At 42.7% G+C, this 20,312-nt stretch overlaps 1 protein-coding gene across 2 annotated transcripts in view; it reads right to left on the bottom strand.

Annotated features, from left to right (window-relative positions):
- Positions 1–20,312, bottom strand: part of KCTD16 (potassium channel tetramerization domain containing 16) — a 175,930-nt gene that overhangs the window by 5,803 nt on the left and 149,815 nt on the right. Inside the window, exon 3 of one of the 2 annotated variants that reach the window (XM_072146129.1) lies at positions 18,578–18,673. The exons of the other annotated variant lie outside the window; for it this stretch is intronic. Within the exon in view, the coding sequence (XP_072002230.1) occupies positions 18,578–18,673 (96 nt within the window). The remainder of the gene's footprint in view (positions 1–18,577; positions 18,674–20,312) is intronic. 2 annotated transcript variants of the gene reach the window in all.

The following is a 20,312-nucleotide window of genomic DNA, read 5'->3' as shown; positions in this document are numbered from 1 at the left end:
GTATCTAACTATCCTATCAAAAATTGAGTGACAGTGACATTTGGACAACATTTGTTACATCTAATAACTGTGCGGGCACAGAAGTTGTCCCTGGCATGGTCACTGCAGGAGCTGGATCACCGGCTCCAATGGCCATGGTCAGTGTTTAAACATTTGTGTGATGCTATCAGTTCTGCTGTATTCACAGGAAGCCTATGATTGTCAAAACCCCCAGGACTGCCAGTAAAACAATGAGTAAAAGATAATTAATAATTCTAACAATAAACAAAAGTAGTATAAATAAAACCCCATTAATCTTAATAAGAATTAGACACAATACATTGACCAAACAATAAAAAATTTATGTATTTTGTTGTTTTCTTTAAGTAGTTTATTTGCTTTAAGTTCAAAAATAAAAAGCAGACAAAAAAAATGTCAAGACCTTTTCTATCTAAGTGACAATACCAATAACACAAACCTATGGTGCTATATCATAGATATGTGCTTTTTTCTTGGTTGTTGTTCAATGAACCTTCATATCAAAATTACAAAGGGAATTTTTCTTTAAGAACTACAATTACATGTGATATACTGTACATCACAAAACAGACACCTTCATCTAGACTGACTACCTAGTTAAAGAACTGTAAGAAAAAAATAAGGTTATGTTGAGAAAAATGTGTAAACACTGTCAATGCTTTTGACACATCAGAGAGGTGCGAGAGCGCACTAGAAAAAGCTTCATGATTAAGTCTCCAGGTGGTAGCAAATTTCTCTTAAGTAACTTTTACCATCTTAAGAACCCGAGCAGCATGAAATTCTGAATCCCTCAGCATCATCATTATAAAGGCAACATCTTTCCAGCCTGATGAGTCCATTAGGGAGAATTCTGAACACCAAAAGCACACAAAGCAATAAGCAAGAAAGAGTAAATTGCCTTTAACTTTTAGCAGATATGGAAAAGAAAAAAAAATAAGTTTTCATCAAAGCCTTTAAAATATTGTTAAAAAAAAGGAAATACTCCTGCGCTAAAATATAAAAAAAAATTGAAATCTGAGATTGATTTACTGAATCTTGAGTTTGCCGCATAAAAAAATACATCAATATCCAAGTGTCAAACCTTCAACTTTATAAACTGAAAATAATTTTACAACAAAGTTACATTTATAACAATAAAGTGCAGAGACTCTTTTGTTCGGTTAAGAGAATTGTAGGTCGTGCAGGTTACCTCTGGTGAGAGAAAATGTGCAGAATTGTTTTATACAATGTACTGCACTGTCACATGTTCTTCAGGAGTGAAGCAAATACAAGTGACAATTTTGATTAAAATAGACTTTTTTCTGCGTGTTGACATTCTGAACAGTGGAGGAGAAGAAACCACAGAAAATTGTCTACAGCAAATAGGTTCTGGCCATTATGTTGAAGTGAACTTGGAGAAGTTCAAACACAATGGACTTAAAAAAAAACTTGTACAGAGAAAAAATGGAGCAGTTTTCCATAAAACCTTTTTTTGCATTTCGTAACCTGGATTAATAAAAGCTATTTCCTGACCATATATCACTACAAGAAGAAAACTTCAACCTTTTTACTTTTGCGTTTGTTTTTCATTCCCCATTTTCAAAATGTCTTAACTTTTTCATTTTTCAATTGACAAAAAACAGTTTGTTTTCTGTGGAGCCAAAAGTACTACATGTAGCCTTATATGCCGTGCAAAGTACTGGGAAGCTGGAAAAAAAAACCGGTGGAATTGACATAAGAAACATGTTTTTGCCATTTAATGTCAGCCCCTACTCCAACCAAAGCCATAAGCTGCCCTAAAGGCTAATTCTCAGTTAATGTCTGCAACAGACATGTTCCATTTCCCCTTCTGTTAACAAATAGCAGAAATAAAGTGCAGAGACCCATATCTACAATAATGGAATACAACCATCCATACATTAAGGTGAATGGGGTATGCAAGGTGAATAGACTTTCCCCTTTGAGTTTCCATAGCCATTACTGGATGCTAAGAGGTATCATTTTGCCAGATTGGCTGTTCGGTTGCCAATCCAGCAACATGTACAAGTTGTGTGTCCAAACCCAGAATGTGAATGTTAGGTCTGCTCATTTCTACTTGTCACCTCTGGTAATTCATTCTTTTTTCTCCAGTTTGAGACATCGTGTTCTTGTCTTTTGATTTGATTTAACCTGGAACCACTTACCACCATATTTTTTATATGGACAATTCATATATTTATATAAATTAATCATGTCCCCTGTTTGTCATTTCTTTCAAAGACTAAGTAAATCAAATTTTTTAGTCTTTCCTCATAACTGAGACACTCTGTACCCCTTATCATTTTGGCTTCACCCTCTCCATGTTCAGGCCCTCATTTTTATGGGTTGGTGCCCAAAACTGCATATGCCAAGTCAGGCCAAATCAATGCCTTTTACAGTGGTAAAACTGCCTCATTTGATACATGACATGTGTTCTTCATTCTTCAGGATAGTGGATAACTTGATGATTAATGGGGTCCCAGTGGTGAAGCCCCTATGAATTAAATTCATAGCCAAAATGAACAGAGTGCAGATGTACCATGTTGTTGTATTCATCTCTATGGCACTGAAGTAGATAGTCAAGCACAATACTTGGCTATCTCTATCAATGCCATAGATAATGAATTGGGGAACTTTCATATGAGGTACAACCATTGTACCACTGTTATTATGTGTGTGAGTCCAACCACTGGGACTTCCACAGGTCAGCAAGTTGTAGCCTATCCTGATTGGTTGTCCTGTCACAGCAAGTTATCCCTTTAATGGAAGAAGTGGAAGGTCCACTTTGGGATATGTATTCCAGTGCTGTACAAAAAACAACATAGATCTGTGCACTGCTATAAAGCCCTGTGCATGTGCCATAACTATTCGTGGGGCTTAATGGTTGTTTGCTTACTATAACTACTGTGTTAAAAAATGTACTTTGTACGAACACACAAACTAATGGAAGTACATTTACAGGTAATATTTGCAGTCGCTAATGCACTATTTAAAAATGATTTTTGAAACATTAGTAAGAACATCTCTTAAAGTTGGAGGTTCTCCCTAAGCCATTGACTACAACCTGTTATCCCAAGTAGTATATAAGAATATTGAATAAACAATCCCTATTAAGATTTTGCTTAGAGGTTCCCTTGACGGGTCTTAAAATTTTGTCTGCAATGTAAAATGCTCCTCCATACAAATCAATGTTATTACAGATACTCCAGTCAGACAGGGAGGTTTAATCACATTCAATAGCTGGTTTTCAGAAGAACTAAAAGGAAACTTAAGAGCTTAATAATGTGCATTAAATGCTACTTTTTCCCATTTATTGTAGCAACACATAAAAAGGACTGCAAATGAGTCACATTAATAACATCAAGCTATGGCTAAAGCCATATACATGTAGAATGACATACATTATGAAAATGTTTGTCCAACCTCTGCATTTGATAAATAGGTTCCCTGCTGATTCACTAAAGCATCAGCTACAGTAACAAAAATGTCTAAATAAACTACAAAAATGCTTGGCAAAATTGTGTGAACTTCTGAAATTAAACGACAGATCCCCTTTACCAGATAATTTCTTAATCTTATATTTACTGTAGGTGAATATAATATTTGATCAAATCTGTGGTGGAATTTTAGAAAATTCCACCAAATGTACTTCACAATCAATATTTCTAGAATGCCTTTAGTCCAAAACCTGATTTAGGATTGCCTTATGTAATTTTTTAAGTTAATTTACAAGGAAACTCACTGATAAGAAGTGTAGAAAGTAGCCTAGATTGTTTCCATTTGTAGACTACTCGACCTAACAATGGAAAGTAGGAGTAATACACTCTGTGCTACAATCTAATTAAACGATTGGAAAGTAAAATTGTGTCACATAACTACAGACAGTAATAATAATTTGGAAAAAATCTTTAGAACTCATGACCCAGCATCATTTAACAGGGTTTTAAATTTAAGCTGCTGTATGGAGGATATTCAGCACCCTCTGTCATAGTGATTTGTCCTGCATTGCCAAAAGGTACATATCTTAGCAATCTTCTAAAATGATGTATAGTGATCTAAAAGTGGATACAAGTGACCTAGACAGGACAAAGACTACTGGTGAGTTTTCTTGCAAATCCCTCTGTCCTTGAGCCCTGCAATTCCCACAGCTTCTGTTCCTGTGAAGTCTTGTGCTATGCCCCAGGTGACAACTGACCATGGTCCCATGGGTATGTACACAGTAAAGCACACAAACAAGAGAGAAAAATATCAAAAACAGCTAAACCAGTTGGAAAACCATGATAGGGGTGGGGTACACAATCATAAGGCAAAAGAATAGTCAGAAGGTACAAGTTAAGGTTTGTATCATAGCAATCACAGAGAGCCAGAAGACTTGTCTAACAGGCACTGAATTAAGTCACAGATAACTGTCCCACATCCAACTTTTTACAAACCATCTGTAAATACAGTTTTTCTTTAGTGTCTAGCTGTCTGTCTAAAGAAGCAAAACTTCCAATCCAAGTTATTCCGAATTTGGAAATTTAAAAAAATATTTGAAATGCAGATCTTTCATAACAATGTAGTTGCGCCATGGCTTTGTAATGTCTTATCAATCTTATTCTTGCTTTGAATATAAATATTTTATTGGCTTGCAGATGATCTTTATATCTTCATAATATGAATATTTCTGTGGACAAATGAGAACCTGTACATGTTGTGTGCATTAGCATTCATCTTGTAGCTGGCATCACCCACAGAGATTATCGTTAGAATAACTATATTAGTGTGTCTAGAAGCGGTGCTTCACTGATTTCATTAGCTCCCGCTCTGTACAGCCGGCACCTGGAGTATTATTTAACAAAACTTCATTTATTTAAAAGTTTGCTGATTACTATGCTAAATGCACGGCTCTCTTAATTGGAGAAGTCTTCAGCATTTTTCTTCCACTAATATCTACTCATGTTTTCCTTTGGCAGCAATTGAAAATAAGTCAGTTAATAAAAATGCACTTCTCCGTTCACTGCAAATTGCTCTACTGTGGTTTATAGATAGTCGTAATGAGCTGCCATCTGTGTATAAATAATAAGGTACAACCAATAGATATTACCGATAATGCACCTAGAGGAAATAGAAAGTTGGACTTTTTAAGCAACTTGACTGGTGTTCTTTGTATCTATTCCAAATATTAAGAGAATAACTAGAACATATGCCAGAAGTGTTATATATTATGTATCAGGCAAGCAGGTAGGAAAGCAGAAGACATTCAGCCAAGCATACAGAATCAGCTCTAGCCCAGTAACTTTTTTCTCGCAAAGTACATAGCAGCAAATGACCCTTTCCAGCAGGATGCCTAACTTCTATTTAAATTGATGAGAGATAACATATCTTCTCGCTCTTCTTAATGAGAATCAAATGCCCTACTTTGTGTGGGAGGTCAAAGGACACTGGATAAAACAGGCTTGGATCCAACAAGATCATACATTACTAAAACGACTTATGTCATATAAATGCACAATTGTATAGACATCTCAATGCAAAAAAGCAGTGAGAAATTCTATTATGTTATCCAAAACCAAGGGAAACTCAAGGGAAAGACCAGCGGGTTGAAACGCGCGTTTCTCAGGGGAAAGACCAGCGGGTTGAAACGCGCGTTGGGGGCTGAACACCAGGTACTGTGGTCCACGGGATCTCCCTTTCACAGATTTTCATCCTTGTTTGGGTCTGATATTTTTTCAAATAACTGAATGTTTATTTGTAGTTTTTATCTGCTTAACTTCTGTGTCTGGGCATGAGTTTTTGTTATGTGGTGCAGTACACATTACTGCCATTAGGAGCTGCGCTCCCTTTGTACTGCTCTATATACAGCTGTGTACCCTTACCTGGGTTGTTCATGCATTGTCTCTCCTGGAATTTTTTTGTACATTTTAAAGAATTAATTTGTTATCAATGAAGTTTCTCTATTTTACAAGTTCATTATTGGCATGGATTTCCCTCTTTTCGTCTAGTTTTTGGTATTTATTCAACCCCAAAGAGTAGTTTCACAAAATCTGTGATCAGCCCATGATCCTGGACCATACAGAGTCCTTTATCATAGGCTGACCAAAAGCTGGTGACGGAAGTCCCTGCATCATAGTTAAATACGATGCAAGAAGTCCTTTCTTCCGAGACATCGCCAACACTGTAATCTAGTTTAGTATGACTGTTGTACTTTGCCTAAAAATGCCTAAAACCCTTACATTTATCAAGTATTTAGACAGTTTTTCAACCCTTGCATACACTTTGTTCCCCAGGACAGGCCAGCATGTCCTGCAGATTTCACAGGTTCATAAAATGTCATAAAACTGTCATACAACTTGAAAAAGTGAAAATCAACATACAAACACTACATACTATGTATCATCACATCCATAAAACCCCTACAATAAAATAGCCATTACTGAATGCTGGGAAAAGAAAAAATTATGACTTTTGTACATTTAGCTTTGCAAAAATCAGGACAAAAAGTGACCAAAAAGTCAAAGCAGGCTGGTACCAATGAAAAGTTAAACTTGTCCTGCAAAAAACAAAAAATAAGAATCCTCAAATTAATTTTTATTTTTCAATAAAAGTCAAACATATATGGGATATAAATTGGATATCACCTTCATCTTATTGACCGATTGATTAAAGGTAACATGTTATCTATGTTACATGTTGTATAAAACAAAAAAATGTTAACGATCAATTACAAAGTTTTTTTTTCTGCTTCTCCCCCCTTAACGACGTGTGATGTATTACAACTAGAGATGAGCGAGCACTAAAATGCTCGGGTACTCGTTATTCGAGACGAACTTTTCCCGATGCTCGAGTGCTCGTCTCGAATAACGAGCCCCATTGAAGTCAATGGGAGACTCGAGCATTTTTCAAGGGGACCAAGGCTCTGCACAGGGAAGCTTGGCCAAACACCTGGGAACCTCAGAAAAGGATGGAAACACCACGGAAATGGACAGGAAACAGCAGGGGCAGCATGCATGGATGCCTCTGAGGCTGCTTAATCGCACCATTATGCCAAAATTATGGGCAACAGCATGGCCATGACAGAGTGACAGAATGAAGCTAGATAGCATCTAAAACATCCAATAATTGACCCTGACACTATAGGGGACGGCATGCAGAGGCAGCGGCAGCAGGCTAGAGAGTGTCATGGCGACATACCCTAAATGGACTCAGGCTTCAAACCAATGGGTGGCAGAGAGGAACCAAAGGAGGTGAGCAAGAAGCGCTCAAATAATATCGGTACATGATAAAAGTTTGCCAGTATATATTGTGGATTACACAGCAGGGTGGCGACAAAGTTAACATGGAAGCCATTAAAACAACCCAAAATTCTGCCTGACACAGCTCGTTTGATAAGGGGACCATGTATGGAGGCAGTGAACTAGTAGTAGATTAAAGGTGCTGCAGTTAAAACTATGTTAGTTGGATCTTGGCATGGAGCTGGCGCTCCGCTGCCAGGCGAGCTTTCGCCAACCCAAGCCCCTGTCTCTAGGCTACTCCCCAAACAGCACTTCTAAGAACCTTTTGTATAAGATCAAGTGTAGTAGCGTTCTTATAAGTTTGGGATATGGCGGGTGAGGGGAATGTAAACAGATGCGCAAGAAGCGCTGAAATAATATCGGTAAATGATAAAAGTTTGCCAGTATATTTTGGGGATTACACAGCAGGGTGGCGACAAAGTTAACAAGTTTGATGTGGAAGCCATGAAAACAACCCAAAATTCTGCCTGACACAGCTCGTTTGATAAGGGGACCATGTATGGAGGCAGTGAACTAGTAGTAGATTAAAGGTGCTGCAGTTAAAACTATGTTAGTTGGATCTTGGCATGGAGCTGGCGCTCCGCTGCCAGGCGAGCTTTCGCCAATACAAGCCCCTGTCTCTAGGCTACTCCCCAAACAGCACTTCTAAGAACCTTTTGTATAAGATCAAGTGTAGTAGCGTTCTTACAAGTTTGGGATATGGCGGGTGAGGGGAATGTAAACAGATGCGCAAGAAGCGCTGAAATAATATCGGTAAATGATAAAAGTTTGCCAGTATATTTTGGGGATTACACAGCAGGGTGGCGACAAAGTTAACAAGTTTGATGTGGAATGCCCTGTAATAGCTCTTGGGCGGTGTGCCTTTTATCGCCTAGGCTCAGCAGTTTGAGCACCGCCTGCTGTCGCTTAGCGACGGCACTGCTGCTGTGCCTAGAGCTACCGACTGATGGCGCCATGGCCACGGATGGTAATTCGGAGGAGGAGGAGGTGGAGGAGGGGTGGGAGGAGGAGGAGGTATAGTAGGCCTTTGAGACCTGGACCGAGGTAGGCCCCGCAATCCTCGGCGTCGGCAGTATATGACCAGCCCCAGGGTCAGACTCGGTCCCAGCCTGCACCAAGTTAAGTGTAGTAGCGTTCTTATAAGTTTGGGATATGGCGGATGAGGGGAATGTAAACAGATGTGCAAGAAGCGCTGAAATAATATCCCTAAATGGTAAAAGTTTGCCAGTATATTTTGTGGATAACACAGTAGGGTGGCGACAAAGTTAACAACTTTGATGTGGAATCCATGAAAACAACCCAAATTTGTGCCTGACACACCTCGTTTGATAAGGGGACGATGTATGGAGGCAGCTATATGGACGACTTTTGGAGGTAGCAATGGAGACAACGTGTGGAGGCTGCTATGGAGACAATTTAATTTGGATAGTGCCTGTATGTGGCAGTCCAAAAAAGTTTTCAAACCAGAGGAGCAGGTAGGTGGCCCTCCAGAAAAATGGAATAGATTGAGTGCCTGTATGTGGCAGTCCAAAAAAGTTTTCAAACCAGAGGAGCAGGTAGGTGGCCCTCCAGAAAAATGAAATAGATTGAGTGCCTGTATGTGGCAGTCCAAAAAAGTTTTCAAACCAGAGGAGCAGGTAGGTGGCCCTCCAGGAAAATGGAATAGATTGAGTGCCTGTATGTGGCAGTCCAAAAAAGTTTTCAAACCAGAGGAGCAGGTAGGTGGCCCTCCAGAAAAATGAAATAGATTGAGTGCCTGTATGTGGCAGTCCAAAAAAGTTTTCAAACCAGAGGAGCAGGTAGGTGGCCCTCCAGAAAAATGAAATAGATTGAGTGCCTGTATGTGGCAGTCCAAAAAAGTTTTCAAACCAGAGGAGCAGGTAGGTGGCCCTCCAGAAAAATGGAATAGATTGAGTGCCTGTATGTGGCAGTCCAAAAAAGTTTTCAAACCAGAGGAGCAGGTAGGTGGCCCTCCAGAAAAATGAAATAGATTGAGTGCCTGTATGTGGCAGTCCAAAAAAGTTTTCAAACCAGAGGAGCAGGTAGGTGGCCCTCCAGAAAAATAGAATAGATTGAGTGCCTGTATGTGGCACTCCCAAAAATTGTTTAAAACAGAGGACCGGGTAGGTGGCCCTCCAGAAAAATTAAATGCATAAAGTACTATAGCTAGTGCCAGTGGGCCCTGTCAAAAATTAGCCAGTTTCCTCTGCTTTAGTGTACAAAGAGGAGGAGAAGGAGGAAAATTAGGAGGAGGAGGAGTGCATAAATTATTCAGGTTGAGCTTCCTTCACCTGGTGGAGATTGGAAATTATGAGAAATCCAGGCTTTATTCATCTTAATAAGCGTCAACCTGTCAGCGCTGTCAGTCGACAGGCGTGTACGCTTATCGGTGATGATGCCACCAGCTGCACTGAAAACCCGCTCGGACAACACGCTAGCGGCAGGGCAGGCAAGAACCTCCAAGGCGTACAGCGCCAGTTCGTGCCACATGTCCAGCTTTGAAACCCAGTAGTTGTAGGGAGCTGTGTGATCATTTAGGACGATGGTATGGTCAGCTACGTACTCCCTCACCATCTTTCTGTAAAGATCAGCCCTACTCTGCCGAGACTGGGGACAGGTGACAGTGTCTTGCTGGGGTGACATAAAGCTGGCAAAAGCCTTGTAAAGCGTACCCTTGCCAGTGCTGGACAAGCTGCCTGCTCGCCTACTCTCCCTCGCTACTTGTCCCGCAGAACTACGCACTCTGCCGCTAGCGCTGTCAGAAGGGAAATACTGTTTCAGCTTGTGCACCAGGGCCTGCTGGTATTCATGCATTCTCACACTCCTTTCCTCTCCAGGGATGAGAGTGGAAAGATTTTGCTTGTACCGTGGGTCCAGGAGAGTGAATACCCAGTAATCGGTGCTGGAATAAATTCTTTGAACGCGAGGGTCACGGGATAGGCAGCCTAGCATGAACTCTGCCATATGCGCCAGAGTCCCAACGCGCAAGAATTCACTCCCCTCACTGGCCTGACTGTCCATTTCCTCCTCCTCCAACTCCTCTTCTTCTGCCCATACACGCTGAACAGTGAAGGTCTGAGCAATGCTCCCCTCTTGTGTCTCACCAACATTCTCCTCCTCTTCCTCCTCATCCTCCTCCACCTCCTCCGATATGCGCTGAGAAACAGACCTGAGGGTGCTTTGGCTATCAACAAGGGAATCTTCTTCCCCCGTCTCTTGTGACGAGCGCAAAGCTTCCGACTTCATGCTGATCAGAGAGTTTTTCAACAGGCCAAGCAGCGGGATGGTGAGGCTGATGATGGCGGCATCGCCACTGACCATCTGTGTTGACTCCTCAAAGTTACTCAGCACCTGACAGATATCAGACATCCACGTCCACTCCTCATTGTAGACTTGAGGAAGCTGACTGACCTGACTACCAGTTCTGGTGGAAGTTGACATCTGGCAGTCTACAATCGCTCTGCGCTGCTGGTAAACTCTGGATAACATGGTTAATGTTGAAATCCACCTCGTGGGCACGTCGCACAACAGTCGGTGAGCGGGCAGTTGGAGGCGGCGCTGCGCTGCCCTGAGAGTGGCAGCATCTGTGCTGGACTTCCTGAAATGCACACAGATGCGGCGCACCTTCGTGAGCAAATCTGACAGATTGGGGTATGTCTTGAGGAAACGCTGAACTATCAGATTTAACACATGGGCCAGGCATGGCACATGTGTCAGTCTGCCGAGTTGCAGAGCCGCCACCAGGTTACGGCCGTTGTCACACACAACCATGCCTGGCTTCAGGTTCAGCGGTGCCAGCCACAGATCAGTCTGCGCCGTGATGCCCTGTAATAGTTCTTGGGCGGTGTGCCTTTTATCGCCTAGGCTCAGCAGTTTGAGCACCGCCTGCTGTCGCTTAGCGACGGCACTGCTGCTGTGCCTAGAGCTAGCGACTGATGGCGCCATGCCCACGGATGGTAGTTCGGAGGAGGAGGTGGAGGAGGGGTGGGAGGAGGAGGAGGCATAGTAGGCCTTTGAGACCTGGACCGAGGTAGGCCCCGCAATCCTCGGCGTCGGCAGTATATGACCAGCCCCAGGGTCAAACTCGGTCCCAGCCTCCACCAAGTTAACCCAATGTGCCGTCAGCGATATATAGTGGCCCTGCCCGGCAGCACTCGTCCACGTGTCCGTGGTCAGGTGGACCTTGTCAGAAAAGGCGTTGGTCAGGGCACGGATGATGTTGTCTGACACGTGCTGGTGCAGGGTTGGGACGGCACATCGGGAAAAGTAGTGGCGGCTGGGGACCGAATACCGAGGGGCGGCCGCCGCCATGAGGTTGCGAAAGGCCTCGGTCTCTACTAGCCTATAGGGCAGCATCTCCAGGCTAAGCAATCTGGAGATGTGGACATTAAGGGCTTGGGCGTGCGGGTGGGTTGCACTATATTTTCTTTTCCGCTCCAGCGTCTGGGGTATGGAGAGCTGAACGCTGGTGGATGCTGTGGAGGATCGTGGAGGCGACGATTAGGTTTTTGTGCCAGGGTCCTGGGCAGGGGGCTGACTATCAGCGGACACAGGGGAAGGAGCAGTGGTGTGCACGGCCGGAGGTGAACGGGCTTGGTGCCACTGATTCGGGTGTTTAGCATTCATATGCCTGCGCATACTGGTGGTAGTTAAGCTAGTAGTGGTGGAACCCCTGCTGATCCTGGTTTGGCAAAGGTTGCACACCACAGTCCGTCGGTCATCCGGTGTTTCCTTAAAGAACCTCCAGACTTCTGAAAATCTAGCCCTCGCCGCGGGAGCCCTCGCCACGGGAGCTTCACTAGTTGACACATTTGGCGCTGATGCACCTGCTCTGGCCCTGCCTCTCCGTCTGGCCCCACCACTGCCTCTTCCAACCTGTTCTGGTCGAGGACTCTCCTCCGTCTCAGAAGCACTGTGTTCACCCGGCCTCTCAACCCAGCTTGGGTCTGTCACTTCATCATCCTCCGATCCCTCAGTCTGCTCCCCCCTCGGACTTCCTGCCCTGACAACAACTTCACCACTGTCTGACAACCGTGTCTCCTCATCGTCGGACACCTCTTTACACACTTCTTCCACTACGTCAAGAAGGTCATCATCACCCACAGACTGCGACTGGTGGAAAACCTGGGCATCGGAAAATTGCTCAGCAGCAACCGGACAAGTGGTTTGTGACTGTGGGAAGGGTCCAGAAAACAGTTCCTCAGAGTATGCCGGTTCAAATGCCAAATTTTCCTGGGAGGGGGCAGACTGGGGGGGAGGAGGCTGAGGCGCAGGAGCTGGAGGAGTGCCGATTTCGGTGACATGGGTGGACTGCGTGGAAGACTGACTGGTGGACAAATTGCTCGAAGCATTGTCGGCAATCCACGACATCACCTGTTTGCACTGTTCTGGCCTCAACAGTGCTCTACCACGAGTCCCAGTAACTTCAGACATGAACCTAGGGAGTGTAGCTCTGCGGCGTTCCCCTGCTCCCTCATCAGCAGGTGGTGTCTCACCCCACCCAGGACCACGGCCTCTGACCCCTGCAGTAGTTGGACGCCCACGTCCCCGCCCTCGTCCTCGTCCTCTACCCCTAGCCCTCGGGTTAAACATTTTGAAAATGAAAGTTATATAACTTTAATTTTTTTTTTACCTTTTTTCCTCACAATTGGCTAGTATATGCACTGCAGCAAGGACAGCCACCAGCAGATCAACCAGAAATAAAATATATATAACGCTATTGTAGGCGTAAGTAAGCCGTTTGGATTCTCCTTTGGCTATTTTCTAGCCAAGTATGAAAGCACACTGATGAGATGACGCTGAGTTATGAAAAAATAGACGTAAAATAAAAAGAAACTGCCAGACTGTGCCTAATTGAAATCCAACCCCTAATAAATTTTCCCACTTCGGTCTTTGCGATGGACATGTGCGTCACTAAGCGCTAAACACAGCGGTCGCAAGTCTCACTCCAAATTCCTCACAATTGGCTAGTATATGCACTGCAGCAAGGACAGCCACCAGCAGATCAACCAGAAATAAAATATATATAACGCTATTGTAGGCGTAAGTAAGCCGTTTGGATTCTCCTTTGGCTATTCTCTAGCCAAGTATGAAAGCACACTGATGAGATGACGCTGAGTTATGAAAAAATAAACGTAAAATAAAAAGAAACTGCCAGACTGTGCCTAATTGAAATCAAACCCCTAATAAATTTTCCCACTTTGGTGTTTGAGGTGGATATGTGTGTCACTAAGAGCTAAACACAAGTCCCCCTGCAAATTCCTCACAATATGGTACTAGCTGCACTACTAGTGCCAGCAAGCCCAGCCACAAGCAAACAAAAAAAAAAAAGTATAACGTTATTGTAGCCCTAAGAAGGGCTGTTGGGTTCTTGTTGAATCACTCCTGCCTAACACTATTCTAATAGAACACCCTAACGCTTTCCCTGACCAGCAGCAGCTCTCTCCCTAGCGGCATCCAGACACAGAATGATCCGAGCAGCGCAGGCAGGGGCTAGTCTATTCCAGGGTCACCTGATCTGGCCAGCCAACCACTGCTATCGACGTGTAAGGGTACCACGTCATGCTGGGTGGAGTGCAGAGTCTCCTGGCTTGTGATTGGCTCTGTTTCTGGCCGCCAAAAAGCAAAACGGCGGGAGATGCCATTTTCTCGAGCGGGCGAAGTATTCGTCCGAGCAACGAGCAGTTTCGAGTACGCTAATGCTCGGACGAGCATCAAGCTCGGACGAGTATGTTCGCTCATCTCTATTAAATACGATACAAGAAGTCCTTTCTTCCGAGACATCGCCAACACTGTAATCTAGTTTAGTATGACTGTTGTACTTTGCCTAAAAATGCCTAAGACCCTTACATTTATCAAGTATTTAGACAGTTTTTCAACCCTTGCATACACTTTGTTCCCCAGGACAGGCCAGCATGTCCTGCAGATTTCACAGGTTCATAAAATGTCATAAAACTGTCATACAACTTGAAAAAGTGGAAATCAACATACAAACACTACATACTATGTATCATCACATCCATAAAACCCCTACAATAAAATAGCCATTACTGAATGCTGGGAAAAGAAAAAATTATGACTTTTGTACATTTAGCTTTGCAAAAATCATGACAAGAAGTGACCAAAAAGTCAAAGCAGGCTGAAAAGTTAAACTTGTCCTGCAAAAAACAAAAAATAAGAATCCTCAAATTAATTTTTATTTTTCAATAAAAGTCAAATATATATGGGATATAAATTGGATATCACCTGCATCTTATTGACCGATTGATTAAAGGTAACATGTTATCTATGTTACATGTTGTATAAAACAAAAAAATGTTAACGATCAATTACAAAGTTTTTTTTTCTGCTTCTTCCCCCTTAACGACGTGTGATGTATTACAACGTCACACATTGGCTGCGGGTGTTTGGTGCGCCATGTCAGGGTTGCATTCATACCCTATTAGTATCAAGGGTTTAATATTTTAACATGACTATGGCAAATTCATTTTTTTTAATTCTCATCAAATTAAAATGAAGGTGGGGTTTATTACTCTACACTGTTCTATAAAAGTGAGATAATGGGATTGTAATGAGTTATAATCCATGTATTACTAATTACAGTGTATACATTGCATTTCGGAGGCCTGAACTCTATGTATAATGCTTTTTCTCAAACCCCACCATCTGCTCTTGAGCTTATTTGCAAATAAAAAGGAATTATTTGCAGCTGCAGCTCCGCAATGTAAGGTAACGGCAGCAGAAAGCTTGGGTAAGTCTTTTATTCCGGACAAGACACATCTGCTGCTTCCAATGTTCAGAAAACACAGGAGGCTTCTGTTTTGTTTCTAAATATGGAAATTGTTTACATGACAGATAACTTAATACAATAAGTTCTGCAAAAGAAGCAAAATAAAAAAAAACTGAAAAAAGTTTGATGCCAATTCCAGAAAAAGCTGGAATATAGTATAATAGACATATGGAAGCAGAAACTGAAAATACCTGATGATGATCAGAGAAAAATATTCAATAAAATTCTGTTCTCTTCTCTTGCATACACAGTCCAATAACCAGTGTCAACAATATTGTTACCAAATTTTAAAAAAAAATTGCATATTAGTCAAACCTATCAGTAGGATCTAACAGTTTTGTTTAGAAAATAATTTTATCAGTGTTTTCTATCACTATTTCAACTGGAGGAGAATGCATCTATCTTAAGTTACCATACACACAGACATTCTTTGAACAACAGCTATGACATTTTCACGGAGGCTTCTCAGTACGACAAATGCCGGGTGTGTCTTATCTTAGTGTGCAAGGACACTAAATATTAAAAATAAAAAATTAATGGCTATGTATTAAAAAAGTGCTTTGACAATCAAGTATTGACAACTATGGAAGGCTATAGGTGTTAGCAGCCCCTATTAGTATACAGGCAGTCCCCGGGATACGTACAAGATAGGTTCCGGAGGTTTGTTCTTAAGTTGAATTTGTATGTAAGTTGAAACTGTATATTTTATAATTGTAGATCCAGACAAAAGAAATTTTGGCCCCAGTCACAATTGGAGTTTAAACATTTTTTGCTGTAATGGGACCAAGGGTTATCAATAAAGCTTCATTACAGACACCTTACAGCTGGTTATTGCAATCTGGGACTACAGTAAAGCATCCAGGGAGCTTCACCAGAGGTCAGAGGGGTCTGTCTGTAACTTTTGGTTGTCTGTAAGTCAGGTGTCCTTAAGTAGGGGACCGCCTGTATTGGCTCAATAGGATTAGTTTGCTCGTGAGCAAAAATTGCTCTTTGCAGTAGGGTGTGATAGAGTCCTGAGTAACATTTACAGACCAACTTATTGGGGTATCATAGTTTTGTCTTTCGGTGGTGAATTTTTGAGACATTTGGAAGGTATTTTTTGTTCCATATGTATGATCCTGTCTTTTTTCCTGTGATACATGTTCAGTTATCCTGGCAGGCGCAAATTTTGGTTTCTTTTTGAGACTTTTTGTTGCAAATGTGAACTGCTGTTTGGTTAATACTCAGCTAGGGCTCTGTGGTTACCTTTCATCTCTGTTTCTACAATTAATTGTTATTTAATCATTTTTATATTAGTTTTCCCAATTGGATTTCATTTAACATGTACGTTGAAGTGATCACAACCTGGGTGCCTGAATCTATTTATTCAGATACTCAACAATGAATTTTCCAAAAAAAAAGCAGGTGACTCTTCATTAATATAACATGACAGGTTATGAACAAATGCCAGTAAATAACTTGGCAAAAGGACCAAAGCTTTACAATGCCATCTGATCCAATAATTCGCTTGCAAAAGTTTTAATGTATTGAGTATGTTGAGAACTATATTGTTTTTTCTACTAAGAAACATTTAGCTGCTACATTGCATAAGTTAATATAAGAATCTTTATAATTTAAGAAAATGTGTGTGGGGGGGGGGGGGTCCGCTTCTCCGAAACGTATATTCACTTGGAAGTCTCTGCTGAATTCACTTTACCCTAATTCCCTGCCAGTTCACTATAGTATCGCCATATAAGCGCTTATAAAAGTCTATGTAGTGGGAGGAGCTAAATGAGGGCACAGAGTCGGGCACAGAGAGAGGTGTGTCTATTCAAATCTATACTTTTTAGCATTTTTATATGTTACTTCAGTGAATGTTTGTCTTCCATGGTCTATGGGATGCGGCGCTGCAGCTACCCACAAGACACCAGCTCAGGGGTAACAAGAGAAATAATGACAGTGTCTGGAGAAGTGACTGCAACAAATACAGATTGAGATACATATGGCCAAATACACTGTTATTTCTAAAACATGTTATTTTTCTAAAATATATTCTTTACTTTCCATTACAAGAAAACTGCTTCATGTTCAAAGGCAATTAACCACATGGATTTTAACCAAAGTATTCTTACACGCTGCTGTGTGCCCCCTGTCACAAAATCCATTTTTCATTTAGCTGTTAATGGCTTATTTTTTGTGAAAAAGTACTTTTAACAATATGTAAATAGGCCTCAGGGGCTCCTGTTTATGTTACAGAAGCACCTTCTGGCTTCGTTGGCTGCTAATTGTTACTTCAGTACTTATACCAGCCTTTTCTACAAAATCTACATTAGGAGATGTAAATTGGTTGTATAACTACTCTTTGAGTGCCTAATGACTTAAGACGTCAGGTGGCGCAGGTCTGGAGTCTGCAGCGATATCTTTAGATGTCACTGCAGTTTTCTACTGCTCCCATGCTAGATGCGGAAACAGGATAGGGTCTTCAGGTGTCAGAAACACCCAGAGACCCTAAGGAGAAGGAAGATTGGGTTTATTACCGCTTCTGCCTTCTTCCTTCTCCACTCCTTACAGCATTGCGCTGACCACCGGTTCTAAAGGGGTTAATCAGAGCCGCTGGGTCTGATGAGACCCAGAATAGCTCTGATCAACATCAGCCCTCACAAGGGTTTTTTTCACCTGTAGCTTGGGATCTTATAGATGCCCCAGTTATAGAGGAAAACTTGTAAAAGCAAAAAAATGTAAACATTAAAAAAAAAAAAAAGAACAGTGAAAATGTCCCCCAGGGGTCTTTTATGACCTTTTAGGAGACAAGTAAAAATGCACGCACAAAAAAATTATTAATAAATATTCCGAAAAATACATTTACATTTCCCAGTATTAAATCTAAAAAATTCCCGAATGCATTTTGCCGAATGCATTGGCATTGCAAACACATCATCAGAATGATGACTGTGTTCACACTCTGCACTTGAAATACAATTAGGAAAGCAATTCCAGGACCGAAATGCTTGCGATTCGGAATGTGAGCCATATGTTTTGCATTGTGCACAACCTAGCCCTACTAACCCTAAGCCAAGTAAACCTAGCTCCACTAACCCTAAGCTATTGACCAACTAACATATACAGTGCCATCCATAATTTAAGGGGTTGTCTGAGTTGAGGGGGAGCATTAAAATAAAAATACAGTTGTTGTTACCCCTCCCACCCCTGTGGCACTCCAGTCCAGCGCTTTGCCTCCCAACATCACCCCCTCTGTATACAAAGGTGCAATGGTGACATCACAACCAGAGTTGAAGCTGCTGCAGGTTCTTACTGTGGCTCATGTAACGCTTACACAGGCCACAGCCTAAGACATACTGATGGTAGGCACATCACTGGATTGGAGGGCCAGGCGGATAAGTACAACTGCTTTCTTGTTTTTATAGCCTCCCCACTCCACTGGTAAAAAACAAACAAAATCAAGCTCAATGTTGTGTATCAAGTGCAGAATTGTGAGCTAATGTGTAATACCAACACTTACTGTAAATCCGGCAACTCACACATGCCGTCTCTGGTCGGGGGAATTCTCCTCTTCTATCTGGAGAATAGGTCAGCTTCTTCCCTTCAGAACTCGGCTCTAAAGATTTAGAAACACAAAAGGGAAGGTTCCTTAGATATATTTAGCATCATCTTCTCTACCTTCGTATGACAAATTTAATAGTGTTCTGTTGTTCTCCTAGAGATCACAATTATGCCCGTACAGTGGCAATAGTCACATCCCTAGCCAGTGCTGCCCCCATATAGTCACACGGCTGCTCCCAAGTAATCACAAGGCTGCCCCCAGTAGCCAATAATGCTCCTGTAGCTAGTAGTCACAGGGCTACCTCCAAGTTACCACTTACGCTCCAGAGATTAGTAGCCACAGGGCTGTCCCCAGTAGTCACAGGGCTGGCCCCAGTAGCCTCGGTGCTACCCCCAAGTTGTCATAGTGCTTCCCCATGCCCCAGTAGCTAGTGCTGCTGCCAAGTAGTCACAGTGCTTACCCAAATAGTAACATTGCTGCCCTCATGCCCAAGTAGCCAGTGATGCTTCCATGCCCCAGTAGCCAGTGCTGCCCCCAAATAGTCCCAGACTGTCCCATTCCCCAGTAGCCAGTGCTGTCCCAAGTAGTCACAGTGCTGCCCCCATGAACCACTAGCCAGTGATGTCCCCAAGCATTCACAGTGCTGCCCCCATGCCCCAGTAGTCAGTGCTCCCTCCAGGTAGTCCCAGAGCTGCCCCAAAGTCCCAGGAGACAGTGCTGCCCCCCAAGTTTTGGAAAACAGCTGCTTCCATACCCCAGTAGCCACTGTTTCCGCAGGTAGTCACAGTCTGCCCCCAAGTAATCAGAGTCTGCCCCATTCCCCAGTAGTCACTGCTGCCCCAAGTATTCAGTCTGCATTCAAGTAGTCAAAGTCTGCCCCCAAGTAGTCATAGTATACCTACATGCCCCAGCAGCCAATGCTTTCCCCAAGTAGCCACAAGTAGACAGTGCTGCCCCACACTATCCAATAAATAAAAATTAAAATCCTTACCTTGCTCCTGTCTCTCCCTGGCATTTCTTCATAGTAGCAGCAGAGGCATGTGCACTGGGTACGTTTCGGTCATAGTCCTTTGACCAAGCGCAGGCTGATGTCATCACATGTTGCCTGCGCTATAGATGCAATCACAGAGACTTGCGGTCTGTGTGATTGATAGAAAGCAGCAGAGCACAGGAGCTCTCAGCTCCCCTGCTCATTAACTGGGTGGGAGATTCCCATCTCACCTGGCATCTACTCCAACAACACGCAACCCCCCACCCCTGCTAGGGGGCAGGCTGTTGAGTGGGTACCAACTGGCCCCCCCACACACGTGGACCAACCTAGACACCGCGCCCCCGGTGCCTAGTGGCAAATATGAGCCTGGCTTTAGTCAAGCTCTCCTAGCCTCAGCAGAGCTGGTTAGTTATGTCCCATGATGTAGGGCTGTGTTTTGCAGAGATGAGGTTATTCTGAAGTGGAGAAAAATGTACTTCAGTGCTAAACTCTCCACCTCTCCATCTCCATTATGTACAACCAATTTACATCTCATTTCAAAGTTGATCTTCTGGATGATGCCCGCACATTGGATCATGAGAGAAACTTGATCAGAAAGGTGTTATACACCTGACAACATGGTAGTGGTCAATTTCTGCTACCATGTTCCTTTTAAGTACCGTGGGCAAAATGACCTGTGGCCCTTCAATATGTCAAGTAGGC

This window comes from Engystomops pustulosus, chromosome 4, assembly GCF_040894005.1.
Source record: "Engystomops pustulosus chromosome 4, aEngPut4.maternal, whole genome shotgun sequence".
NCBI classification, from domain to species: Eukaryota; Metazoa; Chordata; class Amphibia; order Anura; family Leptodactylidae; genus Engystomops; species Engystomops pustulosus.
Note: the sequence above shows the minus strand (reverse complement) of the source record. Positions and strands in the feature narration are given on the sequence as shown.